Here is a 27,860-nt window from a genome sequence, read left to right as displayed (position 1 = left end):
GCTGAAAGGAGAGGAACATGTCATACAAATCTTCAGGGTGTTTATTTTCAGGATAGAAATTCCTTTATATAAAAGAAGAGTTTAAAAATAGCACTACCCTGCTCTCAGAATTAAATACACATATATATATATACACACATAGATATTGATAGAAAGAATAATTACCATTTTGCTATGTGATTATAAAACCAAACAAGATTAATACCGATTTCCAAACTATCCTGCCAAACCAGGGCAAGGGGATCTAAGAATTCCTGCCACCCACCTTCCCATGGGAGCCCACCTGGGCACCACACTGGGAGCCAGCTGGGCATCAAGCATCCCCTGTGCTGCCTGCACCACCCAGCTGTCCTTGCCCCACCACTTGGCAGCAGATGTTGAGACAACAGAAGCTCTCAGGGTGACACCACTGTAGGTTTTTTCTCTTGCAAAGCAGCCTGCCAGGGTCCAGGGGGACTGTGCCATCCCAGTCACTCCGGGGGACACCAGGTGTCATGTCTGTCCAATGACCAGCCTGCCCACCTAGCTGTTCCCCCTCATCCCAGGCCTGCCAAGGAACGACAACTGAACCCCTTTGCAGCAGGGGCTTTGTTCATGTTCCTTTTTGTGTGTTTTTAGTGTTTTTGGTTTTTTAAATACAGTCCACGCTTCCCTGGGGATTTTGCAATACAAGAACAAACACTGATGCTGTACGATAACCTAGCAATAACAATGTCATGTAGCTACTGTACATCCATCCCTGTGCCCTGCTGAGCACTGCAGCCCTCTGCCAGGATCACTTCTTGTTGGCAATCTGCTTTTCCAAGTCTTCAAGTCTGGCTGTCATCTGAGCAAGTGAATGTGCTAAGGAAAAGCATGAGCCAGACAGTCTACTGGGCAAAGGGCTTTAGCCCCTTAAAAGAGCCTTAAATTTTCCCCCCTCCCATTTATCTATCCCTCCCTCCCCCATGTGCGCCCTGTCCTCAGCTGTCCTGCACCCTGACAAGCCCAGGCATCACCCCAAAGGATATTTTTCTCGGTCAGGCTTTGCAGGATGGCCACGGTGTTCGTCTGGAACTGCACCAGCGCCTCGCACTCGCACGGGCTGCGGATCTCCGTCTCCCCTTTGCCCTCCTCTGTGACGGGGGGGTTTGGCTGCAGTCAGACCATGGCCCCAGAGTGCCCGGCTTTCCCTTGTTCCCAGACAAATCCCTTGTCCCTGCAGCCACCCACCAGGGCTCAGGGCTCTCCACACCATTTTGCCCTCTTTTTTCAGCCTCTCTGCTCTCTGTCAGGCTGCCCTGCTGATCCAGCAAGCTCACTGCCAGGCATCCCACCAGGCATCCCACAGAGCTGTCACACGTGTGGTCACGGTGTGCCAAGGACTGCCAGTGCTGAGCTTCACTTTGCCTTCAAGCTGGGCTGGCAGGGGGCATGTTGACTCTGTATCTGCAGGCCTGTGGGGGTCTCTGGGGACTGGGGGAGCCCCAGCCTGTCCCAGGGCAGGGAGACCCTCACAGTAACCCTGTAGCCAGCAGCAGCAGAAGCACAGCTCTGGACAAGGACACAGGCCACCTTCACAGCATCCCCCAAGGCAGGGTGCCACTCCCAACTTCTGCCCATGCAGTGGCACTGGGGTGGTCGCTCACATTAATAATTTTGTATTAACCCCCCCCCCCCCGTTTTTTAATTAATCCCCCCAGCTTCATCTTTTCCAAATCCCTCCCAGAGACCCCACAACAGCCTGGTGAGATCCTGAGACAGCCTAGGCTCACACCAGCCCATCTCAGCTTTGGGATACTTGATGCAAACCACTCCACTGGCTCTGTGGGGACAGGAGGGCTTGGGGTCAAGTCCCCTGGTGTGGCCAGGAGCACCCACCTGGGCAGATATTCAGGGAGAAGTTCTCCACAAGGTGGGTCATGGTGGTAAAATCTGCTGAGTAGGAGAAATGCTGCTCCACTGGCTCAGAGGCGATCGCTCTCAGCTCCTCTTCCACAGCTTTTCCGACACCCACGGCAAACATGACAATCCCTGCGTGGCAAGGATAGATCCTGAGCACTGCGCTGGCCACCCCGCAGCAAGCAGCCCCAAGCCCAGAGGGAGCAAAGCCGAGAATGCAGGATTTTCTCTGGGCTTCCCAAATACACAGCAGGGATTTGGGAAGGACAGCCAGGAGCATGGCAGCACTGCAGTGGTGCAGGCTGCTGCGTGAAGGATGCTGCTCAGACCCTGTGGTCAAAACAGAGCATGTCTGCCCTGGGATGCAGCTCCCCAAGGCTGGATACTGCAGCGTCTCCTGAGACAGCCACCCCAAGGAATCATCCCGGGATGCCCAAAGCACTGCAATTTGGGGTTCCCCAACCCCCCTGCACCTGATTCCTTTGCTCTCCTGGCCCATTCGGAGATGTCATCCTGGGAGCGTCCATCTGTGAACACCAGCCCGATTCTGGGGATGTTGTGGGAGAGAGGCCTGGCACCTTCCAGCTCGGAGAAGCTGTGCTCCACCATGTGCTTGAGGGCAAGGCCTGTCATGGTGCCTTTCTCCATGTACTCCACATCCATCACTGCCTTCTTGATCTCATCTGCACTGTGGTACTTGTTGAGGGGGAACTCGGTGCGGACGCGGCTGGAGTACTGCACCAATCCCACCCGTGTGCCATGGGGGGACACCTCCAGCAGGTCCACGATGCGGTTCACAAACTGCTTCACCAGCTCAAAGTTCTGGGGCCGGACACTCTTGGAACCATCGATCACCATCACGAGGTCGACATGCCCAGATCCACACTCTGTGGGCACAGGGGAAGGTGAGGGAGGACCAGCCTGGCCATGGGCACTGTCTGAGTGAAGGTTCCTGGGGCTGAACTTTGGAGCTTCAGGACACTGTGGGAACATCCTGGAACTTCAGCTGGGAAGGAGAGCAGACTGTGCCCCAAAAACCTCCACTGACATTCCAGCACTGCGTGAAAGTCTTTCCTAGGTTTCCCTTTTCCTGAACCCTTCCTCAAAGCTGTTGCATCTTCTGGGCCGTGTCTCTGAGGACACAAGCATTCATCCACACAGCAACCAGGGTTCTCCCCCAACCCCAGCCAGCTTTCCACCCTCTTCCAGCCTAGCTTAGAGTCCCAGCTGGGGACAGAGCCCCCCAGCCCAGTTTCAGCAGAGCCGTCTCCAGGAGCACAGAGCCCAGACGAGGAGAATGTCAAGAGCTGTGTCCCGATACTCACTGCTGCATGTCTTGCCGTCAGGCTGGAGCTGCTGGCCCTCAGGGCACACGCAGTGGTAGGAGCCCTCCGTGCTCACGCACTTGAACTCACAGCCGTGATCCACCCCGTTGCAGAGGTCGGTGGCTGGAAGACAAGCCAAGGGCACGGGGTTATCCCCATTCAGGGTGGTCTGGGAACAGCCCTTCCCCTGGGGCTAGGCAGGACATAAAGGCACGTGTTATACACACAGCCTGTGCCGTGCAGCACACCAGGACTTACCCCTGCAGGACTTGCTGTCGGGCTGGAGCGTGAAGCCGCTGCGGCAGCGGCAGTAGTGCCCGTTGGGGATGCTCACACACTCGTGCTGGCAGCTGTGGTTTCCGAAGCTGCAGTAATCAATCACTGGGGAGAGAAGGAGAGTGATGGCAGAAAGGAAAAGACAAGAGGAGAGACAGAATGAGAAGCAAATGAAGAAGGGACAGGGAGGAAGACAGTCACTTACTAGTGCAGCTCCTCTTGTTCTGGCTGAGGTAGTAACCCGCCCGGCAGCGGCACGAGTACGACCCCCGCACGCTGACACAGTGGTGCTGACAGCCGTGCCTCCCGTCCGCACACGCATCGATGGCTGCAGGGGAACAGGACACCCATCACCCTCCTGTCTCCCAGACTCGCTGGGGCAGTGGGGCAGGAATGCTCCAGGGCTTCAAAGCAGCTCCCAGCACCATGAAACAAGGAAAGGTCCTGGTGTGGTGGTCAGACCAACTAACATGGTTTTGCGCTAAAATCCAGGGAAAAAACACTGCACATTTTGGTGCTGGGATGTGAATCCTCTGGTACCCACTGCCCAGACCCCCTCATCTGACAGACAGCTGGTTGTGCCCACATGAGTCCCAAGTGTCCCATCTCAGAGAGGTGGCCAGGATTTAGCAGTGCTGAATGTCTGCAGTCATTACAGACCCGGGAGGCAGTGGGCCCAGTGAACAGAGCACCCAGGCTGCTGCTGGCCTCCCTGGACATATTCCAGCTTCCCTCCATGGGACCCATAACTACAAGCTCCCTATGAAAGTTCAGATAATAAAAAGGGTTTTTACGGGAACAGCTCTTTCCATCCACGTTGAGCCTGTAGCCTGGGTTGCACTCGCAGTAGAAGGAGCCAGGGGTGCTGACGCAGCTGTGCTGGCAGCCGTGCTCCTGCTCCATGCACATGTCCACCCCTGCAAGACAGAAGGGGCATCAGAGTGGCCCAAAGGCATGCCAGGCACATGGGGACCCTGGCTCTGGCATATGCCCTGTCCCTGCAGCAGAAGCCAGTGTGACAACCCAAAAACCCCCAGCCTTGCCAGCCCCAGGGCTCACCCACTGATTTCCAGTGCACAGACACGGACACTGTGCAGTGCCCTGTCCTGGCACCTCCTTGGGGAGGTTGCCTCCCTATCTACCCTGCTCCTGGCATGGGCAGCTGTCCCAAACACCCCTCTGAAGGTCACCTTCTAGCCTGGATGAGGAGCAGACACCAGGATCCCCCTTGCCACTTCACAGCAGCGGCTCTCACCCACCGCAAAGCTTGTCCTGGAACTGCTTGGCGAACTGCTGGATGAGCTCGAAGGACTCCACCAGGAAGACGTGCTCCTCCAGCGGTGGGGAGGCCATGGCCCGCAGAGAGTTCATGTCTGCCCGCTGGATTCCCACGGCGTAGATCTCGATGCCAGCGTTCCGGGCCTGGGTGGCCACCTCAGTGACACGGTCCTGGGGCCGCCCATCCGTCACGATGATGGCGATGCGGGGGATCCTCTTGTGCAGAGGGCGCGCACCCTCCTGCGTGGTGAAGGCCACGTTCATGGCGTACTGGATGGCCAGCCCCGTCATGGTGCCCTGGGCCAGTGGGATGATGCTGTTGATGGCCCTCTCCATGTCTGCCCGTGTGAAGAAGGTCTTGAGGGAGAAGATGTTCTGCACCTGGCTGGAGTACTGGATCACTCCCACCCGTGTGGCGTTGGGGCCCACGTCCAGGTTGCTGATGATGTCCATCATGAAGCGCCGCATGGTCTCGAACTCGAAGGGGCGCACGCTGCGGGAGCTGTCGATGACAAACACGATGTCCAGGGGACCCGTCCGGCACTTCAGTGCTAAGGAGAAGGCCAAGAGAAGGCTCATTCCTGTGGCTGTCCTCAAGGAGCAGAGACATCTCTGCCTGGTGGCTGGGGGGGGGCTCATGAGGGATGGAGAGAGAAGGTTTGGGCAGCCCCCACAGACCAGCACCTTCCCCACTGCCCAGTAAATCCACAGAAGGTGGTGGCAGAGTGGAAGCGGAGCCAACAGGCTGGGGAGACATACCCTGGCTGTGGGTTGTTATGGCTGTGTTTTTTCAAGGGCAGAAAATGAGACTGTAAAAAGCAAAGCTAAGGGCATACACTTGGCAGAGATTGAGCCAAGGAGCCTCTCTTGGACATAAGGATGCTACTTCCAGTGCAAACTGGGAGAGTGTTTAGCAAGTGAAATGCCAATGAACATATTTTGCTTAGCCTGTGTGCACCCAAGCCTGGGAGAATTGGGCCCTAATTTTAAGGAAACACTTTGAGTCCTTTTGGGATGATGCCAATCTCAACTGCTCTGAAGGTCTCTGAGACCTACCTGCTCCTTTCTCCATTTGGTGCCTTCACTGTTTTTAAACTAGAATTGGTTTAGATCCCTCTGCTCTGGGAGGAGAGAGGCTGGTACCTCTGGGTTTGCTTTGTCCCTTGCATCTGGTAAGTCAAGCAAGGAGGAAGCCTCCCCTCACAGCTGTGCCTCCTGCCAAGGTCACAGTCCATGGGCAGGAGGGTGACAAGCCCTGAGCAGGGCTGTGTCGCAGCTGAGGAGGTGCCCAGAGCAAGCAGCACCAAAGCCACCATGCTGGGGCCAGGCTCAAGCTCCCACCTGCTGGGGCAGCACTGGGAAGTTTGGGTCCCACTGCTGGGGGGATCCTCCATCCTCCTGGGGATGTTCCCAAAGAAGAGGCATCATGTCCCCCCATGTCACACAGCAAACTGTCCTCCAAGGGCTCCACTGCCCTGATGTTCTCACTTCTCTCCCCTCCAGGCACTCCCCACCAGCCAGAGCTCACCTGCAGGTTTTGGTCTGGCTTCCAGTGTTGTCAGGAGAAGAAGGAGGAGAGGGGCAACAGGCAGGAGCTTCATCATGGCTCTGCAAGACCACACAGTTCCAGTGCTGGCAGGATGTGCTGCAGGGAGAAGACAAGGTGCAGTCAGTGCTGAGGGTGGGCTGAGCCACAGGGCAACATTCACCTGTGGTGGGTGTCCCCAGGCAGCGCTAAAACCCGTAAGCAGCAGCAGCAGCTCTGACAGATCCATCCCAAAACTTCTCTGAACCCACATGGAATCGTTCCCGTTCCAAGGACTGGCAGTCTCAGCACAGCTCAATTTCATTACAGTAGCAACACTCTGCCAAAGGGTCTGATTTTCTGCTCTGGGTGGAGCTGGCCGTTGGACAAGCCTTATTTTCACTTGCAAACCAGGCAGATGGGATGTTCAGCCAAATGCTTTTTCCCTGACTGTGTGGCTGTTCTCTGCAGCCAGTGGGGAGTGGGAAAGATGCACACAGGGATGCAGAGAACCAGCCCTCCTGATACTCCTCCATGGGAAGAGAAACCCCCAGATGAAACACCAGCACAGACAGTACCTTGTCAGAAGTCTCTCAAAGTCACTGGCAAAGATCATTTTTCCAAGAAGTTCCTTTCTCTGCCTCTTTCCAAACTCCCTTGGGAGAGCAGAAGCTTCTGCAGGCAGAGGCTCTAAGGGTGCCTGTGCAGGTGGGCTCACACCTCTTCCCCTGACCAGGTGCCCAGGCACTGCCAGCCTGCTGCTCTCCTTCACATCACCTCGGGGTCCCCACCACTCTGCAGTTCTCCCTGTCCTGAAGGTTTTTCCAAGGGATGCTCTGCCCCTCAACAGTTTTTTCATGTCTTTAGGGTGGGATTATAGGGGGAAAAGGTATTTAAACTTGTCACCCAAAACCTCAGCTTGCCACTTCTCTCCCTCCTTGCCCACCTCTGGGTTGCTTTGCCTAGTCTTGCCTTTCCTGGCTCCTGCAGGGACATGGATTTATTTAATTTTTATTCCAGCTCTGGTTGGAAACCCAAGGTGCTAGGGATGGAAATGCCACAGATAATGTGACTCTCCCCAGGAGACATGCAGTGCCAGGACTAGGCACAGATACTGGAAGGGTGCTTTTACAAAAAAAAAAAAAAACACACACACAAAAATTCATTTTATCAGTAGTTATCAGCCGATATTTATTTAGCCCCAGGAGGTCTCAGTTGTAATTCATCACCAGGGTTGCTGTTTAATTGCTCAGTGGTTACGTGCAGCCCTGAACACCACGTCTTTGATAGCAGGGACACTGATAATAGCTTTCACAGCTGCATCTTAAAGCTGTCTCGAGACTCAGTGTTCACACCTGGAAAAGTATATTAAAGAATTAGGAGGACAGAAAAGGGATACAAGAGAAAACTGGGATCCAGAATACCCGTCTCAAAGTGAGAGACGTGGCCTTTGCCTGGAGGTGAGCAGCCTACCAGGCCAGGACCAGCCCAGGACACAGTGACTCTGCAGCAGTGCCAGGAGCTCCTGCAGAACCGTGCAGGGGAAGGGCCAGTGGGACCCCTCTGGCTGAGGGGATGAGCAGGGACAGCAGCCTGACAGGTCTTCTCCAGGAAGCTGTGGGCCTTCCAGAGGTGAGCTTTGCTTTGTGGCCAGGAGTGCTCAGACACCTGTGTCCCCCCACCACAAACAGTCCCTCCTCCCCCAGCTTCATTTCCCCATTCATTTAGCAGATTCTTTTTCCAGTGCTGCTTCTTTCCTGGGAGAAAGCACTCACTAACCACTAAATATTTTTGGGACAGCTATGCCACCTAGAACATTTCTGCAGCTCTGTGCTCTCCACACCTCCCTGCAGCGGCAGGCTGCTATGGAGTCTGTGCCTCACAGCATCCAGAGAGCTTCAAAGACAGCCCAGAGGGAAGAATGAGCTGTCAGGCCAGGAACCAAGAAGGAGAAAACCAGTTCACAACTGATCTATTTTTAACAGCATCTCAGCTTTGGATGAAGTCTTGGCTCTCCCCACGGCTGGAAGGGCTGATGCTGCCTGGACAGGGCAGGGCATGGCAGCTCAGCCATATATCCAGTGCTGGTCCTGGCAGCAGAGACCCAGCTGGGACAGTGTCCTGGTCCCTGATTCAATTTAACACCCAGTCCTGCCCCAGCAGCAAGGGGACAGGGAAGCAAAGATGATGGGACAGATGTCCCCCAGTATCTCTCCCACCACCCCACACTTGGCAACTTCCCTCTACCCTCACTTCCCTGGGGCTGACTTGCACCCCTATGGAGGGACTCCTCGCACCCTGAGGGATCCCACGCCACCCTCTCCAAGCCCCTGCAGGAGTGGGAGGGAGATGGGTGGGAAGCGAGCGGCTGGCAGGCAGGTGCTGCAAGGCAAACACAGCGCCGGCTGCAATGCCAGAGACCTTGAGATAACACTGAGCTATAAAGGTCCAGGCAAGGTGAGTGCTGCTGCCTGGGCTGGCTCAGCCAAACCCTGCAGATGAGCTGAGGGGACACTTGGACTGTTCCTGACATTTCCGATCAGCACAAGGGGAGAAACAGTTACTGCTTTCACTGCTGAAGGAGATGCTCAGTACATGGTGCAAGGAGGGTGACCAAGGGAAGAGCCACATGTAAGGACAGAAGGGTCACCTCCTCTTGACTCTCCTCGTGATCTCAGCCAAGGAGGACATGGAGATGGATCCCCAGAGACAAACAGGTAAGCCAGCACACCTTCCCTGGGCACCTCCACCAGCAATGCTGCTCCCCAGGGCAATTGCATCCCTCCCTGCTCCACCACTTGTCTGTCTGCTCTCCCTGCCAAGTGCTGAGTCTCAGGAAAAACAGCCGCTTCAGGTTTCAGCATGGCCTCCTTGGCAGCTCTCTCCTGGCTACAGGTTAACAGAAATACTCTGAATATTCCCCTTCTGGTTCATCCAGATGGTGGCGTGTTGGACCTGGGCACATCCTCGCTTGGGCAGGGCCAAAGGACAGGGCCTGGCAGGGAGTAGAGTGAGGAATGCTGCCAGCTCCCTACCCTCCTTGCTATTACAGGGATAGGGTCTTTCTGTACTGAACTGTAGAGGGGATGAATCAGATGGAGAAAGGAGGGGTGGAAGTGCGTTCACAGCCCAGGAAAAGCCCTGACCGTAGTGTCACAAGGAGGAAAGCAGGTTGTGGACCAAGGCTATGGAGCCATGCTGGCTCTAGACCCTGCAAGAAGCCAGGATAAGGGATCACCATGTGTTGCAAGGAGTGGGGAAGAGCTGGGAGCCTGTGAGCAAGCACCAGCCAAGCCAGAGGGCTGCCCCTTGTAGCAGGGCTGTGCACAGGAGGAGGCACACTCAATGTGTCCAGGCACATGTGGCAGGGCACAGGGCACTGATGCCACATGTGCTACCATCTAATAGCCCCTATTTCTGTGCTGGAAGCCTTGGCCGATGGTAGAGCAGCCCTAGACATGATGTTGCTGAGATCACCTTCCTCACCTGCCTCTCCATGCAACCTCCTTGGCTCTGCAGAGCTTTTCTTTGCGGAGACTCAACCAGGCACTTTTGGGAGGCTAAAATTCAACTCCATCAGTGTTATTTGATGAAAATGTCAAAAAAAATGACCAAAATATGGCCAGGAGTCCCAACCCATAGTCCTTTTGCTTAGGACACCTGAGTTCTGCCAGGACAGCAGCAGAAAGACAGCAAGAGCATCCTCAAGCTGAAGGATAGGGAGAAAAATTGTGGTGTCCTCAGCAGGACAGCAAGTCATCATCCTTCAAGTCCATGCTTGAGAGAAAGGCTGCCCAAAAATGCACGTGGGACCAAGGGAGGAAGACTGATGTGGGTCTTGCCCCAGGGGACAATGAAGCAACCAGAGCTGCCTGGAGAGATGCAGACAACTTACATCATTCTGGAGGCACCTCTCGATGCCAAACTTTGTTGTAGAAACATGGATGAATTGCTGGCACATTGTCCCTGTATTTGCAAAACCTGCAAGCAGTGTGAAAGGATGAGGCCCAGGCCAGCCCTGGAGCTGGATCCACCCTCTCCTGGAGGGTTGCCCAAGGGTTGGTTTCTCCCAGCATAATCCCCAGTCTCAAGGTGCTCTCTGCTTGCAGGTGCCCAGCTCTCAGTGCTACCCCTGCTGCTCATGAGCACTGAATCCACCCTCAGGACCATTTTACAGGCACTATTGACCTTACACTCAATCACAGCTCCAAAATCTCAGTGCTCATCCCCCACAGCAGCTGGGTGACAAGTGGCAAATCCCACCAGAGAGGACAGCAATGCAGTTTTCAGAGCAAGGAAGAGTCAGGGAGCACAAGCACATCAAGACCATGGAAATGGCATGAATTTCCAGCCCCAAAGTGTTTTTTTTATTCCCCCCCTCTTTAAGGACTGATGTGTCCTTGGTTTTTCCCAAACACATGTGGGAGAACCAGAGCAGACTCTTTCCAGGACATCACAGTGCTCTCTGGTTACCACTCTATGGCAGCTTTACTGGGCCAAGTGCCACCTGGAAGGACACGTTGGTTGAAAAACAAGGCTGCATTTCTCCAACAGCACATCGAGGCTCCAAACCCTACAGGAGCAAATCAGCAGGAGTGCTGTAACAGGAAAACCTTGCTGGATGCAGAAGGAACTTCTCTTTTGCTCTGCTTGCTCCCCACAAAAGCCTAGTCCCCATTTTATGGGACCCACTCCTGTATATTCACAGGGAGGGCAGGTCCTTTTGCAGGCTGTTTAGCTGATGTCTTTGACTCACAGCTCATGGACTCATACAAGTCCTGACAGGTTTATACTGTGACATGACATTTTGAAGTCCCCTTGAGAGGGAAATGCTGGGTGTAGGAATGGACAGAGCATCCCCTTCTAGATGCTCTCCACAACAGCACATGGGGTCTTTCTCTGCCATCAGTCTACCTCTAAAAGACCTCCCAGTGCTCTGCCACTCACCTGGCAGGAAAGCCTCTTGCTCAGACAGCCCTGCACTGAAACAAGCTATGTACCTGGGCTGCTTTGGCAACAGCTGCCACGAATAAAAGCCACATTCACTTGCAAATTAAAATGTTAAAGATCTAGCCAAGAGGAAAACATGTCTGCCAAATCCCCTTGTTCAACTAATCCTGTCAGAGATGGCTCCTGTTTCAGGAGTGCTGGTGCCATTTCTCTGTTCCTCTCTGTCCCACTCAAGACCTGTAGGCTCCCCTTGTCCCCTGAGCTGCACAACAGGCAAACTCAGCCCATCTCCTAATTGCTATTTTCAACAAAACTGGAGACATCTTGGAATACTCTGATTTTGGTGAAGAGTGATCAACAAGGGACAGATCCACCTTACTGACTCTCTTTAAAAAGCAAATGCTCTTCTGCAAACAGGTCCTTGGAGGACAGCTGAGCTGAGCCAAGAGACTTCAAGCTTTGGAGAGAAGGATGTCCTGGCCATCCAGAAGCTGACGCAGCAATCCACTGCCCAAGTTCTTGTTTTGGGAGGAAGGTGTTAGAGAGCATTTTTTTCCCCAGAAATATGCATGTTCAACCACAAAGGAAAAGAGTCATGGCCCAGATCAGCTAGTGGGCTGGTGCAGAATTTGTCAGCTGAGCTCCTGATGCAACAGAGCTGGTAGGAGATTGATAGTTACTAGCAGGACATCTGTCTCCCAAATCTGCTAGGACCACTATCCCCAGCTGACCTCCAGGAAGTTTACATGGCACAGACAACCACAGAGACCGCCTGCTATTCCAGCCCCGCAATCATAGATTCATTGCCTGACCTCCTTCTCTAAATCTTTATATCATATTTCTCACTCTAGAGATGTGACTCAATGTGTTGGCATAAGAAAACACACCAGGAGAATATTGTTGTGCCTCTCCGCTTTATCCTACCCATCCTGCTATGTGTTTAATTGAAATAGCAGAAGGTGAGGACTGTTTGGCAGCTGCAGAAAGGCACACGGGGACTTTTTGTCCCTCCTTAGAACAGAAAAGGAAGCTTTGTGTAGATACTTTTCACAGGGAGAACCTGAAAGGTAGCACAGGAAACGTCTCACACCGAACTTCACAGCTTCCATGTCCCTCTGGCAGCAGCAGAACTGCTGTCCTAGAACTGGGATGCCATCACCCCTTAGGAGATGCACCAGAGAAGAGCTTCACCAGCAACACAGTGGGCTGTGGCCTCCCTTCTGCCCATGCTGAAGAGCAGGTAACACTTTGGGGAAGCCATCCAAGTTCAGCTGCAGGTGTACAAGCTGTGGATTCCCAAAGGTAGAGTTTTTCTGCTTGTGGACCCTGGCTAATTTTCCAGCCCAGAACAGACCCTCCTACAGCAGTTTCTCTGCTGTCAACAGATCTGCTCCCACTGGTTCCTGCCAGAAACCATGGACTCCTATGGGTCCACAGACTACACTCAAAGACTCCTGAACTTACACATTGGCAAAGTACAACGCAGCCCAGAGAGAGAAAAGCTGAAGTCCGGAGAGAAATGGAGGTACTGCCACCTCTCTGCAAGGGACAACAGCAGAGCCCTATGGATTTCCCTGATGGGCACCAGAGGGACCAGGCTAGGGATGGACTTGTATGTGCAACCAGGGGCTTGCAAGGCGAGAGGATCAGAGGTTTGCAGACAGGCAGGCAAAGACAGAATGTTGGTGGGGAAGATGGATTCAGACTCCAGTAAAGAAACACCAGGAAGGACAAGCTGTGTGAGAACCATGAAGCTTCAGACACAGGGTAAGACATGGCAGTCCAGAGCATCCCACATGGAAACACTGCCTTCTCTGTGGACCAGTCTCTGGAGTCTCCTGAGCACACACCTGTACCCTCTCCTGCTTTAACAGAGCTGATTTAAAACCCTTTATATTTAGCCAAGACAGGAGAGAAGCAAAGCCTTCTAACAGCTAAAAACATGAGTTGGCACCTAAAGGTACGTCTGTGCTGTGAATACCTACAGAGGGGCGATGCTCACCAGCCCACAGCAGGTAATGGAGAGCACTGAGTCAGGGGTCCTTGTGCCCAGCAGATCGGTGGAACCCTTATGGCATCTGCATGAGCTCCCAACAGAGCCCAAATGCTCAATTTGCTACTGTTTGGAGGCCAAAGTGGAGAAAACATGACTCCTGAGAGGTAATGACAAGTGTCAGCAGCCACTCAGCCTCCTGGCTTGGCTGGAGGAGACATCTGGCATGAGAGGGCCCAACTGGTGCTGGGGGAGTAGCTGACTTTTATGAGTTTCTTTATAAGCACCACTCCATCTATTTTTTTTGCCGTGTTTTTTCTAGGTCCCATTTATTCACTCACGGTAGGGCTTGTCTGTGAGTCCCATGTGTGTGTAGATACAAACACTACTGATCTCCCCTTCATGTTTCAGCCCTATTCATCAGGCATTTGTAAATGGCATTTTATGAGCGCTGAGTTTTTAACAAGGCAGGCACGCTGCTCCAGAGCGAACAAAGGGGCCCCTATTGGAAACTTTAAAGATGTTTAAACAAAGACTTCTCTTGAAAACCTTTAACCCCTAATGCCACCCTCAAGGGAAATGCTATGTTATGAGCAATCAGAGCACAAACATCTTCTGTGACCACAGATTGCCTACAACAGGCTGCCTTGTTGGCCACGGCTCCTCTGTTTGCTACGGCTGCCAACCAGGGCAGCTCCTGAGCCCATCTTGTACTGAGCACATACGGTTTCTTTAATTCTTCAACAACAAATGAAAGTTACAACTTCCACAAAAATCAACAACAGCTTTTTCCTGTTGGATGCAGCAATACCCTGCCTGCTTCGATGAAAAGTGTTGTTTTACAGCAAACACCAAGATCTGTCGCAGGGTTTCCAAATGGGAATTTGTATTTCGGATGAGGCTGAATTTATCCATATCCTGGTGGCAAATATCAGGGCCGAGATCTGAGAGGTTTCCCCACACACAGCTTTTTGCTGATATCAACAGCAATCTAATGAATTCCTGCAGAGATCACAAGAATCTGCTTGTGAAATGCAGATTCTACTTTTTATTGAGAACCTGCACACTCTCTGCCTGGGATTAATTGCTCCTGTCCTTGAAAAAAGAGAAAAAAAAATCTTTACTATCAAGAGATGCTACAGCGGGTCCCACAGGGAGGGGTCCCAAAGGGAGACCTTCATAATAACTTTGTATATAATCTGGGTTTAAGTGAAGCAAAAATCCAGCGTGTTTAAGCAAAAGAGGTGCGTTTAAGCAAAAGAGGCAAAGCCCTGTGCCTCCTCTCAGAGCTGGGGCTCAGAACAGGCCCCTCTCATGGATGCCTGCTCCCCTCAGTCCCACTGCACACATGTGGTGGCTTCCATCGACATGGGACAGTCCTGTTTCCCTGCCAGCCTCCTCAGCCACACCGCTTCCCACTCTGCAGCCTGCCTCCTGAATGGATTCAGCAGCACTCTGCACCACAGCAAAGACTATCCCTGCAGAATGAGGGGCAAAACCCCAGCAGAGCACATAGCACCTCGCTGTGTATCTGCTCAGCTCTGCTTGTCTCACATGAGTGCATGTCCACACAAATGCGATGAGTGCAGAATAATCTGATTTTCCAAACAAGTTTTCCCGTGTAGTTGCTTGGAACAGAAGTGCCCAAAGCTAATTTTATCCCGTGAAACGGTTGGAATGATAAGCCGAAGGTGGGTGATTGCTTGTGCAAACGAGTATGCACAGACCCAATTTTCCAGTCGTGCAGAAACGGTGCATAACAAACTGAGGGTACACTTCTGAGCTTATCTTTCTGCAGGATCTCGATATCCTATTGCTCAGCATGCCTTGCCCAGGTGCACCAGACCTTATTATTCTCTGCTAAGAGATCCTCGGTTGTATAAGCAGGGACCTGCCCGGCAGGTAGGCAAAAGGTGAGCAGGGCAGGCAGGCTGAGCTATCCCCACAGCGCGGAAGAGTTCACATCCCTCGCACAGCACCGAGGGACCGAGCGGGTACCATGCCCCGACCGCCCCACCGAACACAGCCCGGCACCGCTGCGGGGACCAAGCCCGTGCGGCCGGGGCTCGGGAAGGCTCCAGCCCACAGATGGGGAGAAAAATCCTTTGGGGCAAAGGCTCTGCTCTTCCCCTCCTCCCGGCTTTGCTTTCTGCTCCTGACGCTCCCCTTCCTGCCAGCCCCGCTCCAAGGAAAAGCCCTCTCGGAGGCTGCCAATCTCCGCGGCAGCGCTCGGCGCTGCGCACAGCCCCGCCGGGCCGGGCTGGCATCGGGACCGGGACCGTCGGGACCGGGACCGGACTCACCCGCAGCCTCCTCACCCTCCTCCTCTCCTCTCCCTTCCCCAGGGGCGGCGGTGCCCGCGGAGCCCCTCACTCACCCGTGCCGGCCGCGGAGCCGCTCCCCGCCGCGCTGCTGGCTCAGGTACGCGGTGCGGGCGGTGCGGGCGGTGCGGGGCGCGGGCGGCAGCAGCGGCGGGAGGCGGCGGGGCCCCGCCGGCATTTAACGGGGCGGGGGGAGCGGGGGGGGCGGCGGGGCGGGCACGGCCCGGCCCCGGGGCAGCGCTGGGAGCGGGGGGGTTCGGCCGCCTGTGCCGGCCAGGGCGGCTCGGGGGCTCCCACCTGCCCCCGCCCCGCCGTGGTGCCCGTGCGGGTCCCCGCGGGAGCTGCGCGCAGGTGGAACCGGCACCGAGGGGTGCGCGGCCCGGGACGGCCGGGAGCTCACCGGCCTGAGGGCCCTGCTGCTTTTAGTGTTTTATTTTCCTTTTCTCTTTATTTTGCTCTATTTTTCCTTTTTTACCCCTTTATTTATCTTTATTTAATTTTAATTTTTTTTTTTTTGTATTTTCTTTATTATATTTTTCTTTTTTATCTTTCTATATTTTTGTTATTTTCTTTTATCTATCTTTTTTCTTCTTTTGCTTTTTTCTTTGTTTTATATTTTTGTTATTTTCTTCTTTTTTTTCTCTCTCTTTCTTAATTTTCTTTTCTTCTTTTTTTTTTTTTTTTTTTCCTTTCTTTCATTGTCTGTTCCCCTGCTGGGGGAGTACACCTGGGAACCCCATAAACTCTAAAGTTCATGGAAAAAGAGTCTAAGCTTAATATCCATTTGACCTACAGTGTCCTGAAAGTTTAGGAACATCAGCAGGTAGTGGCTTGCAGTGTGGGGAGGTGAGTTTGAATCAGAAAACTTCAGACCAGAGCTTGGAGGGCTTTAGAGCCTCAGGTTAAGCTTCCATCAAGAATGTCAACTGATGTGCATTGGAGATCATCAGCAGAGGCTTCTTAGAAACCCGGGAATAGACCTTCCCAGTCCTCCACCTCTTCCCAGCACTTGGATCAACCTGGTGGCAGGAACCACCTTTAGTGCTTTATAGGACTGTGTTGTGGCACTTTAACAGCACTTCCCTTCCTCTTTTGCACACGAGGAGCAGAGAAAAGAGACTCCAGGAAATCACCCCCACTGTCTGAATTTTCTAGCAGATGTGCCAATACTGCTTTATCAAACGTGTGCATTTTGGGGGTGTTGGTGCTGCTGGGGTGCCTGCCCCAGCTGGGCCCCGCTCCCTGCAGAGCTCACTGCCGCAGGATTTTTGTGCTTCCCGCTCTCAGCCACTGTTTGCCCTTGGTGTGGTAGATAAATCCCCCAGGCCCAGAAAAGGCTGAATTTCACTTGTGTGTGCAGTGAGGAAAATACAGGATTTATAAATACCCATGCGTATACAAGGGCTGTGGGTTGGGTTGGTTGGATTAAAGGAGGTATTGAAAAATGAGGGAAGCCAGAAACTGCAGGCTTCTCATTTCTGTGATTTCTAATGGCTTTTCCTTTTGCATAAACATTGCATTGACTCCATACCCAAGAGCACTGCAGGCGTTTTCTCCCCTGATCTGCACAAAAATATAACCCAGACCTCTAAAATGGATATTTTTTATTAGGATATTTGGTTTCCCCAAACTGAGGGAAGAACAATTGCCCTCTGTGGCAGCAAGTCCCCAGCAAGCTTCAGGGCAGCTGTGTCCTGAGAGAGGCAAATGGCAGCTCCTTTTTTGGGGGAAAAGCAGCAAATTAAATCCCTGCACTTCAATTCAGGGCTGCCTGCACTTGGGGACACTGTTACTATGAGTTACAGTTCTTGTATAAAGAGGTGATTTGAAGACCCAGTTTCTCAACAATAGCTGCCAGGATTGTATTTTGGTCTGCAGAGTCGGGTACTTTCATTCCCAGGGGACCAAATATATCAGATCCCTTCCTCAGCAGACTGAGCTGGTGAAGCTCACTGAACTGAAAAGGAGCAGGGCAGAGGGTGGTTTGCTTCTCCCAGTGCTTGTAAAGTGCTTTTTCTGCTCCTGTGGTTGCCCAAGGGTGCGCACACAGAAGGTGATGTGAGGACCAGGATATGTCCCACACACAGGGAGCAGCGTTTCCCAGCTGGAGGTGGGACAAAGCACTGAGTGATGCCCCTAAACACTTGCTGCGGGGAAGGAGAGGGGTAATTTTCAGCTGCGGTGTTAAACATCAGTTCTCCTAAAATCAGCAATGGGACTGTGGGGTCCAACCCTACCACCTCTCGGCGCCTGCCTGGGTTCTCTGTGTGCCCACATGAAACGGCCCTTTGCAAGGTGGTCCAACTCTGTGTCTCCTGTGGAAAGCACACTGAGCACTCCTCCTTTTCTGCTTCATTTCCCATGGGAGAGGGCACAGCAACACGGCCAGGGCTTGCAAATCCCCCGAGGTACCCTGGGTCTCTCCCACCTCAAGCACCAGGGCAGAGCCACCCTAGAGATGCACCGCAAATGCACTCACACCCTCTCCTGAGGCACATCCTGACCTAAAGCAAAGGAAAAGCCTTGGTAAGTGATGCCAGGCTGAGCAGGGACGGGGAAAGGCTTACCGAAATCGGTGTAGGAGAAAGGTGATGCATCCCCCCTCTCTCCTCCCCTTCTTCTACATAATGCCCAACTGTGTGGAGAGCAGCCGAGCCCCGGCCAAGACCTCAGCCTCTGAAAAGGCAGCTTTTAGCGAGAGCTGTGAGAGCCCAGCCCGTGTGGTGCTGCTAACATGACACTGAACTAACACTGCACTACAACCAAAGCATTTTAATAATTTAATATAATAAATGTCAGAAGGAGTGAATAATTCTCTGTAACCCTGAGGAGGCTGTAGGTGCCAGAAGGAGCCAAGTGGGTATATTGAGCTGCTTTAGCAATAGCCCTTTGACTCTCTGAAGATAAATTTAAACCAGATGATGGATGCTGGGTGGTCGCCTCTGTGGGCAGAATGGCAAGCACTGTTCAGAAGTGCGTCACTGACACAATTTAGCCCCAAAATTTGGAAGGCAAGGGCTGCAGAGAATGGACAAAGAAAAGGAAGCCAAGTTTCTAGGTAGTTGTTCCTCCAGCTGGACATCAAACCTGAAGAGCTACAGACTGTTTACTTGCCTTTGGCATGCACAGTCCCACTTCAAGCAGTAAGTAGCATGTGGGTAATTGTTCCAGAAGGCTCTTTAATAAGCTCCAGGCAGTAACCCACGTGCCTCTGGAATTACGTACGGATGGCAGGGAGCAGTGATACCTGCACAAGCCTGGCCCTGCCCTGAGCCAGTGCTGCAGGAGGCTCTGCAGAGCAAGCATTGCTGCTGCCCACGCTGCCAGCACACGTCTTAATCCACAGGTTTTGGCAGTTTGCTCCTGAACACTCCCTGCCACTGCCTGGCCTCGGTACCAGGCTGTTCCATTCTTTGCCAAGGGGTTAATGGAAGAGGAGCCCCACAAGGAGACCCTAAGCTGTATGGGTGGGCCCTGGTGACCGAATTGGTGACACTAGCAGGGATGGAGCATGTGACTCTGCAGCTGAGACACAAGGACCCAAAGCTATACTCCTAATTTTACACAGCACACTGAATGATGAGACTCAGCAGGAAAAAATTCACACACCCAGCCTGGTTCTTCCCTGCTGTGGGCCCGTTGTCTCTGACAAACTGAGGGTGAAATGCTACTGAATGGAGCCAGCAAGGTTCAGTACTCTTTTAACACTGTGTTGCATTAGTGTAAAAGAGTATCCAGGGTCAGGCCAATTTCCTTGATGCATTTCCACATTTATCCCAATCATAATCAGTTGTTCTGGAAAAAAAAAAACAAACAAACCAAGCCCAAAACCAACCAACCAAACAAACAAAAAAGAAAAACCCAAAACCAACCCAAAGTTTTGCTGAGAGATTCCCAAATAGTGCTTTTGTATGAAGGGAAAAATAGCAAAGGCGGATCAAAGCTGAAATCACACCATTGCTTGGCAGCAGAGGAGTGAAACAGCTGCAGATTGCCATTATGGAAAAAGATTAAATAACTTGCTTATGGCATCTCTTTGGTTGTGCAAAAATATAAACTATTCATTGGCTAGAAAGGCTGGAGCGAAGCTTTTCAGCAAGACTGAGTAACCCACCCTGGAGTGGACACTGGTGGGATACTGGTTGATAAAGCTCTGCTTGAGTGGGCTGGGGCAGGAGTCTCCCAGCACCACGATGGAGAGTTGGAGGCAACAGGTACAGCCTTGGCAAAAGAGCTCGTCCTGCCTTGCTGTGAGTGCTGTGGGGTGAGCCAGGGCTGAGTCCAGAGCCCTGTGCTGGCAGCAGCGCTGGGGCTGCCACAAGAGCAAAGCTTGGTGGCAGCCTGTGCTCTGCAGTCAGGAATGGCCATAAAACATTCATTTTCCAGGCACAGAGTAGCAGTTAATGCTGTGGGTGACACTGACCCTGGCTGTAAATCAGATTCTGGCAGAGCTCTGTTGATTTATGTCTACTAGTGATCCAGCTACCACATCTAGGATAAAGAACTGGGAACAAGGAGGGCAGGAGATTATATCGCCCATCTAGTAACCAAACAGAGCACATCTGTGCAGTGCACAGTGTCAGGGCCCCGTGGTACTGCTCAGAGAAGACACTGGGTAAATATTTGCTTGTATGGGACAAGTGTTTTTCTTCCACATACAACAGGAGAGCATCAGCTCCATCCAAAGGTGGGAAAGCTGGAACTGAAGTGATATGTGTTAAAAGTGAATTGCAACATGGGTGCTAAAAGCTGTAAGGGGCACAGCCTTTTTAAAATATGTGTTGCACTGGGAAGAACAGAGTTGGCAGGCGAGCTCTTCTAAAAGGCTGCTTGGGATGGCTGCTTGCAGCTTCTCTCCCTGGGAGCTTACTCTGGCCTCTGAGCCCAGAGGAACTCACCACGAGGACGCTGCCTTGGGGTGATGGCAGGACCAGACTTACCTCTCTTGACACATCTGACTCTTTATGCCCTCAACTTTTCTCCATTTCTAGCCCATTTGAGTAAGAGGAAGAGAGACTGTTTAATGGGAATGCTTCCCTGCACACCTCATGCAAGTTCCTCTGTGGGTGGCCATGGCTGATGCCCCGTCGCCTCTGAGTCATCCCCCAGTGCTGCCCACAGCCCTCAGATGCTCTCTCACAGTTACTCTGCGATGTGTTTTCCACTGTGGCTGGGGCTTCACAGCCTTCTCTGGCCACTGCTTGATCTCTGATAGGAGAGTCATCACCAGCCAGGCTGGCTCTCCTTGGTAGGAGCAATGTTCCCAGTGGCCACATTGACTGATGTGCCAAGGAGAGACTCTTGCACAGGCGTCTCCTCTTCCTCCTCCTCTGGTTTCATCTTATCCAGTCAAATATCCCAAACTCATGGAATGTTCCTGTCCCACATTCAGGGGGTTTAGGGGCTTTCAGCAGGGCAGGAGCTGATGTTGTTCAATGAGTGGTCTCACCTCCTCTGAAGGCAAGCCAGCACCACAGAAGGTGTCCACAGCTGACATCCCAGAGCTCTCCCCGCTTGCACCCCCAGTCCTTGCACACATGTCCCAGGTGGCAGAGCAGGGCATTTCAGATCTGCCTCATCTCTCTCCAGCTGGTTAACACCCAACCTACCGAGTTAGCAGAGTTAAATGCCAGGTGCTTGGGAACTCCTTCTAGTTAATAGAGCAGAAACAATCAGCAGAACCACCTACTTCTTAGGTCTCAGAGAAAAATGCAGCTATTTCCACCCACCATCCCTTTCAGAAGCCAATGAGCGGCTCCATCTCGCATGACAGCTCCCCAGCTGCACTCACAGCTCAGCAGCATCGCTTCCCAACTCACCCAAAACCCATACAGCACTGAGCGCCTCAGGTGGGAAAACAAATTAATAATCAGTTAGAGCACTGCCACCATTGCACAGGGCTGGAAGTCTTAGAAATGCCCTGTGCGTGTTTGGTGGCAAACTGAAGAAGCAGTTATTCCATTATCCAAACTTTATATTTTTCAATGCCAGCGCCATTCTTAGAGCAGCTGAGCTCCAGTGCTTTCTGATGGGAAAGCCTTTTCACCTTCCCCACCCCATCAGGCTGCACATGGAGGGAGCTCCTTGCTCCCTGCAGGGCTGGGCGGGAGCTGGCTCTGGTGCCACAGTGCCAAGGAACTTCTGTCTTGTAGATCCAACCCATACCAAGCCAGCCTGCTCCGGGACAGCGTGCGGAGGTACCTGCAGCTGCCAGCAGACCAGACCGTGCTGATCCTACACGCCAAAGTGGCACAGAAGTCCTACGGCAACGAGAAAAGGTGGGAGATTGTTCCAGCTTCTCTGATAGCCACTTCTAAACCCAGCTACCTAAAACTTGATTCCAGCCTTGCTGGATTTCACTGCTCTAAGCTGGTGAAGGAAATTATTTGACATATCCCCTCTGCATTCACTCACGACATCTTTGCATCCAAAGGCATCATTTAGTCTCCATGAACTGAATAACACAAGAAAGGCATTAGCTCCAACCTGCATCCATCCCAGTTAGACATTCCCAGTGGTTAGAGCCTTTCCATGAAGCGGTAAAGAAAGACAAAGTAAAAGAAGTCAAGATTCTTTTCAAATCTCATCCCCCAAGAAGGAAAGACTAGCATTTGAACTGCCCTATAACTCTTGTCTTAAAATCTGCATGGCCACAGCAGGGACTGAGGCGTTTCCATCGATGCCAGTGGTCTCCAAAAAGCTGCTATTTTTGAAAATCCTTCCCACACTGCAAAAACACCTTGAGGTTCTGGCTTGAATCTCCAAAATTGCCACTCCTGGGCAGTGACGTCAGACTGCGGCACTGCAATGTAATTAATCCTCCATTAATCCTTGTGATATAAATACTCCTCCCTTATTACCGAGTATGGAATAGCTATGAGGCAACGAGCTCAGCCTCCAAGGTGTAACCACCCAGACCCCAGCGACCCCAGGAGACAGCTCTGGGATGGGCTGGCTGTGCCTACAAAGTCCTCACCACATCCAGTCTCCTGCCAGGGGCTGCTGGTCCACAGATAAAAATGTTATTTCAGGATTGAATCTTCCAGTCAGGAGGGAGCCCTCTCATCACAGCCTCTTTCCTCTGCTTCTGACCCCGTGCAAAGGATGAGTGTGAAAATCAGATGGCAGGTCTGGAAAGGGAGAGAAAACCTGCACAGAGCTCCCAGGTTTAGGGTGCTGGTGCCGTTTTCCTTCACAGTGGGAGTCAGGGGTCCGTACAGTGGATGAGTTGTTTAAATAAACCCGTACCCAGGACTTTGGAGCTCCAAAATATCCAACCCCCTGCACTGGTGTTTTCTCTGCTAGTGCTTTACCCAGTATCAATAGAGGATGAATTTACACCATTCACACAAGTGCAAAGACAGTGGAAACCCAAATAAAACACAGGAAAATGGGTTTCCAAACTCCTGGCTATAGATTTATTTGCACTGGGCTCCAAAACTGATTGTGAATGCAAACTCTGTTCCCAACCTGCTGAAACTCCCACGTGGCAGTCAGGCAGAGGCAGGGGTCTGATCCCTCCCTGTCTTTGGGGGGTTTGGAGGTATGGGTGCCAGGGTCCCTGTCCTCCCATCCCAGGGCCATCTTCTCACCGGTGGGATCATGGCCACCAGCGGCACCACCAGATGTGACAGCTGTTGAGGCTGGAACCAGGCACTGGAGGCGGTGCAGGGCAGAGGGGCCCCAGCCCCTCGCTGAGCTCCATGTGCCTCCCGGGGTGCAGGGTTGCTCCCAGTGCTGGTGATCCCCAGTGAAGGTCTCTGCTCTCAGCACAGCCATCCTGCCACTCCAGAGCACCTTTTCAGGGTGCTGAAAGGCAGTGAGAAAATGCCCTCTTGTCTCTGCAGGTTTTTCTGCCCCCCACCCTGTGTTTACCTGAGTGGGCCAGGATGGAAGTTAAAGCAGGAGCAGATAAAAGGTGAGCACTGGGCAGCATCCCTGGACCTCTCCTCCCTCCCTTCCTGCACCATGGAGAGCTGTCCTCTGCCTCTGCAAAGGGGAGAGTGACTCCGTTTATGTTAGTTTTGGTCCCCCAAACTCCTTTCCTGCTCAAGCCAGAGCCCTCTGAAATCCAGACCCAGGGAGGGCTGGAGCCTGGTCATGGTCTATGCCTGGAGAAGCTGAGCCTTTGCGGGGGCTGGAGGGTGCTTCTCCTTGTCTCTTCCAGCCAGGGACCTGGGAGAGGCTGGATTTCGGGTGTGTGGGTACATGGGGCTGGACAGCATGAGCAGCAGCCTGATGGAGACCCAGAAGCTCAACTTTGAGGAGCAGCCAGATGCAAAGGTGAAGCCTGTGGCTCTCTGGGGCTATGGGGATCCCCCTCATGCAGGGACTGGGCTGTCACCAGCATCACACCACACCCTGGGATGTCACACCCTCCCCATCCTCGGGATGTCACAATTCTTTCCCCCTAGCTGTAACTCCCCACTCCCACTCTGCCAGCCTGTTGTGGCATGTGCAGCAGTCCAGGCAGCCCAAAGATCCCTGTCTTTCTCTGGCACCATCTTTTCAGGTCGACAGCCCTGTGGCTGCCAAAATGTGCACAGCTCCCTCAGCTCTGGCTCCTTCTCCTGATGAGCAGCACTGCTGCTTGTCACAAAATGAAAGCCTGGTCCTTCATTTGCAGATAAACAGTTAAAAAAAAAGCTCTAGTTGATCCCAAAGTTCAAAAGCTTCAGCAGAGCTCTGGCATCTTTTGATTGGAGGGGAAAAAAAGGAGAAAAAGCATTATCTGGGGTCCCTGAAGAGCATGGGGTCTGAGCCAGGCCAGGAACCTCACAGAAAGAGCCTTTGTCCACAGTGCTTGCCTTGCTGCTACGGCATAGCATATCGGCCAGGATGGGGGAAACCATAAACCCAGGGCGATTTCTCGTGTTATGTGGGATAAATCACACATGAGCATTCGTTTCCATAAGGAATACTCTGCCCCCAGTGTAAATAAAGCCTCTGCCGATCCCCAGCTCTTCATTCCACCTGTAATAACATCTCTGGCCGTTTCTCCCTTTAAATGAACCCGGGGCTCATTGAAAGGGCACTATTATGTCCTCATGGGGCGGTGAGGAGGGTGAGGATGGCTGCTGGGGCTGGGCTGGAGCTGCTGGCAGCCCCTCTGTGCCCTTGGCAGGGGTTCAGCTGTGCCAAGGCCCTGTACATCTCGGACACGGACAAGCGCAAGCATTTCCGCCTGGTCCTGAGGCTCTTCTTCAGCAACGGGCAGGAGATCGGCACCTTCCACAGCAAACTCATCAAGGTCATCTCCAAACCCTCGCAGAAGAAGCAGTCGCTGAAGAACACGGACCGTGCGTACAGGAATGGCTCTGTGGGGAGGAAAGTGGGTGCCAGCCCAGGATGGGATGCTCTCTGCTCACAGCTTGTCTCTGGGGAGGTCCAGGCTGGATCCAAAGCCCATGGTAACTCCCAAAAGAGGATGTGTCTGGACATAATGATGTCTCATTTCCAAATGGTCACTCATCACGAGGTGTAATGCCCTGAGGCCAGTGTGCTCCCCACACCGTGGGCCTCACCTGCGCTCACACAGAGGAGGGTGCTGGCTGCTTCCAGGCTGGGTACCCCAGGAACCAGGGCTTGTCCTCCCTGGGCCTGACAGAGCCACCATTCAGTCCTGGCAAGCACTAACCCAGCCACCTCTCCCCACAGTCTGCATCTCCTCGGGCTCCAAAGTGTCCCTCTTCAATCGCCTGCGCTCCCAGACCGTCAGCACCCGGTACCTGTCTGTGGAGGGGGGAGCCTTCATCGCCAGCGCCAGGCAGTGGGCAGCCTTCACCCTCCACCTGGGTAAGGACCCTCGGGGCACACTGATGCCACCATGCCCAGGGCAGCCTGCCTGCAGCCCCGGCTCTCCCGTCCTGCAAAGCCAGTTCTGGAGTGCAAAAGGGGTGGGAATTAGCCTGGGTGTGCAGGAATCTGGCTGAGTCTCGCCTCTGCCCGGCATTCCTGGTGTGTCTCTGGACGTTTCCCACTGGCTTTGAGGGCACAGGGGCTGTGACCAGGGCAGCAAGAGCTGTACTGGTCTGGAGGTTCACCAGTCCAAGCAAGTGACTTGCCTGGAAGAGGCCAGAGCCCAGCAGCATTCTGCCCACACTGCTTCCAGCGGTGTCCCTGCAAGGTACTGCATCCCCGTCCTGCTCTCCCGTGCTGGGCTCCCAGGGAATGGTGGTCTCTCCAAACAGTGAGCCTGTGCAGAGCAGAGAAAGCAGTAAGAGAGCAGCGGGAGCACGGCCAGGTTATGCCTGGCAAGGTTAACCTGCTCCCCGGCTGCTCGGGGCGGTGACTCTGCCTCTCTCCTTTCCGGCCAGCCGACGAGCGCTGCGCCCGGAGCGAATTCCCCCTGCGGGAAGGGTACATCCGCTACGGCTCCGTGGTCCAGCTGGTCTGCACAGCCACCGGCGTCACCCTGCCGCCCCTGGTAAGCTCCATCCCTGCCTGTCAGGCACACGGAGCTGGCTGCTCCACGGCTCTGAGCGGCGCTGCCATCCCGGGGATGCTGCCGCCCGCAGATCATCCGGAAGGTGATGAAGCAGTATGCCATGCTGGACGTGGACGAGCCCATCTCCCAGCTCCACAAGTGTGCCTTCCAGTTCCAAGGCAGTGACCGCATGTACCTGTGTCTCTCCACGGAGAAAGTGATCCAGTTCCAGGTATGGCAGTGCAGGAGCAGGTGAGGACCCCCAGGGTGCTCCCTTATCGCCTCTCCAAGCTCCTCTGTGTTGCTTGTCCCTGAGGAACATATCACCAGGAGGGGTCTTGCATCCAAACTAAGGCCAGAATCATGGGAAAGCTTGGGTGGGGACATTGAAACTGAGGTCTTTGAAAAGGAATCATGATCCCCATTTCCCAGTGAGCAAAGCAGTCACCTGCTGGAACCAAGACGCTGAGGGCAGAGGCAGGCGTCCCAGCCCCATTCCCCACCATCTCCACTGCAGTGTGTTTGGAGCTCTGGCACTCCCCACAGGCATCTCCCTGCCCGAAGGAAGCCAACCGGGAGCTGCTGAACGACGGCTCGTGCTGGACCATCATCAGCACGGAGACGGTGGAATACACCTTCAGCGAGAGCCTGGCCTGCGTCCGCGAGCCCGTCAGCCCCGTGCCGCTCATCGCTGCCCTGCAGGTAGGCACAGCCACGGGCTGCTCTGTCACCTGCCTGCCTCCTGCCTCCTGCTCCTGAGCTCCTGCGCCCGTGCGGCATCTCCCAGTTTTGGGGTGCTGTGGGAATGGGATGCGCAGGCAGAGTGTCCCATGGGAGAAGGAGTGTGGCTCACCCCGCCACGTAACACTGCCACACGCTCTGTCCGTCACAGCTCACGGGCGGCGGGGACGTGGCCATGCTGGAGGTGCAGGGGGAGTATTTCCATGCACACCTCAAGGTCTGGTTTGGAGATGTGGAAGCAGAGACGATGTACAGGTAACACGGGTAAGGGAGCTGGGCAGCAGGCAGGGAACAGCAGCCAGGTGTGGGCTATGCTGGGCAGATCTGGGAAGGATGTGGCTGCAGACCTTGGGGACAAGGACACTTGTACTGCCCATCCTGCGGGACCAAGCACAGGCATTGCAAGCAGAGGCAGGGATGAGTCTGGTGCCTGCTCTCTGCCCTGGCTGCTGTCTGGGGATAGCCATGGGTGGGGGACAACAGGGATTTTGGGGAGCTGCAAACAACCAAGCAACCCTGGCAGAGAGGAATGAAAGATGGGGGAGGAGAGAGGAAACTGGCTGGAGGCTTCACACTGAGCTCCAGGATGGAGGAGAAATGCCATCACTCACTGCTGGCTGCTGCTGCATAGGACCCTCCTTGGTTAATGCACATTTTCTTCTCCTGCACTGTTGCCAGGAGCCCCAAGTCCCTTGTGTGTGTTGTTCCTGATGTCTCTGCCTTCGGCAGTGACTGGAGGTGGCTGCGATATCCCATCACGGTCCCGCTCCTGCTGATCAGGGATGACGGCCTCATCTACTCCAGCTCGTTCACATTTACCTACACCCCGGAGCAGAGCTGCATCCCAGGGCAGCAGGTCCTCTCAGATATTCCCCAGGACTCAGACAAATTACTCGACAGCATCCATCAGGAGTTTACCAGGACCAACTTCCACCTCTTCATGCAGACCTAGCAGCTGGGTGGGCAGAGGCTTGGCCTTGCCGCTGGCCCAGAGAAGGGGAACAGCCTCAAGCCCTGCTAGGGGGAGCTCATTCAGGGCTTGGGGTGGCCCTGCCAAAGGGTTCTCCCCACTCATAGAACACCCACCATGTTCCTGTGATTTACTGATTTATCTCTTTCTCAAGGGAGCATCTTACACTGCTGA

General features: G+C 53.6%; 2 protein-coding genes across 2 annotated transcripts; one reads left to right on the top strand and one right to left on the bottom strand.

The window, feature by feature from the left end:
- Window positions 1-46: 46 nt before the first annotated feature.
- Window positions 47-15,658, bottom strand: MATN4 (matrilin 4). The gene is made up of 11 exons (XM_069034400.1): window positions 15,606-15,658; window positions 6,289-6,405; window positions 4,742-5,311; window positions 4,277-4,399; window positions 3,688-3,810; window positions 3,465-3,587; window positions 3,207-3,329; window positions 2,355-2,768; window positions 1,861-2,013; window positions 1,011-1,115; window positions 47-834 (listed from the first exon to the last, which is right to left on the bottom strand). The coding sequence occupies exons 2-11, from the start codon at window positions 6,362-6,364 to the stop codon at window positions 776-778; spliced, it is 1,869 nt and encodes a 622-aa protein (XP_068890501.1). The 5' UTR covers window positions 6,365-6,405; window positions 15,606-15,658; the 3' UTR covers window positions 47-775.
- On the top strand, window positions 12,651-27,860 carry RBPJL (recombination signal binding protein for immunoglobulin kappa J region like). The gene is given in 13 exon segments (XM_069034553.1): window positions 12,651-12,760; window positions 15,406-15,562; window positions 15,564-15,649; window positions 21,702-21,827; window positions 23,397-23,467; window positions 23,717-23,832; window positions 24,674-24,848; window positions 25,207-25,344; window positions 25,866-25,975; window positions 26,067-26,207; window positions 26,522-26,677; window positions 26,868-26,971; window positions 27,395-27,860. Coding segments are annotated over 13 exon segments (1,764 nt in total). The 3' UTR covers window positions 27,669-27,860.

This window comes from Aphelocoma coerulescens, chromosome 20 (assembly GCF_041296385.1).
Source record: "Aphelocoma coerulescens isolate FSJ_1873_10779 chromosome 20, UR_Acoe_1.0, whole genome shotgun sequence".
In the NCBI taxonomy this organism is placed as follows: Eukaryota; Metazoa; Chordata; class Aves; order Passeriformes; family Corvidae; genus Aphelocoma; species Aphelocoma coerulescens.
This window is presented reverse-complemented; position numbering and strand designations above follow the sequence as displayed.

Bases quoted from the DNA above. Each gene is read 5' to 3' on its own strand.
- MATN4 (XM_069034400.1), bottom strand. From the start codon at position 6,364: ATGATGAAGCTCCTGCCTGTTGCCCCTCTCCTCCTTCTTCTCCTGACA. The intron at 5,312-6,288 runs GTGAGCTCTGGC...CCTTCTCCTTAG, and splicing joins AGCCAGACCAAAACCTGCAG to CACTGAAGTGCCGGACGGGT. The intron at 1,116-1,860 runs GTGGGTGCTCCT...CCCCCGTCACAG, and splicing joins CTCCCTGAATATCTGCCCAG to AGGAGGGCAAAGGGGAGACG.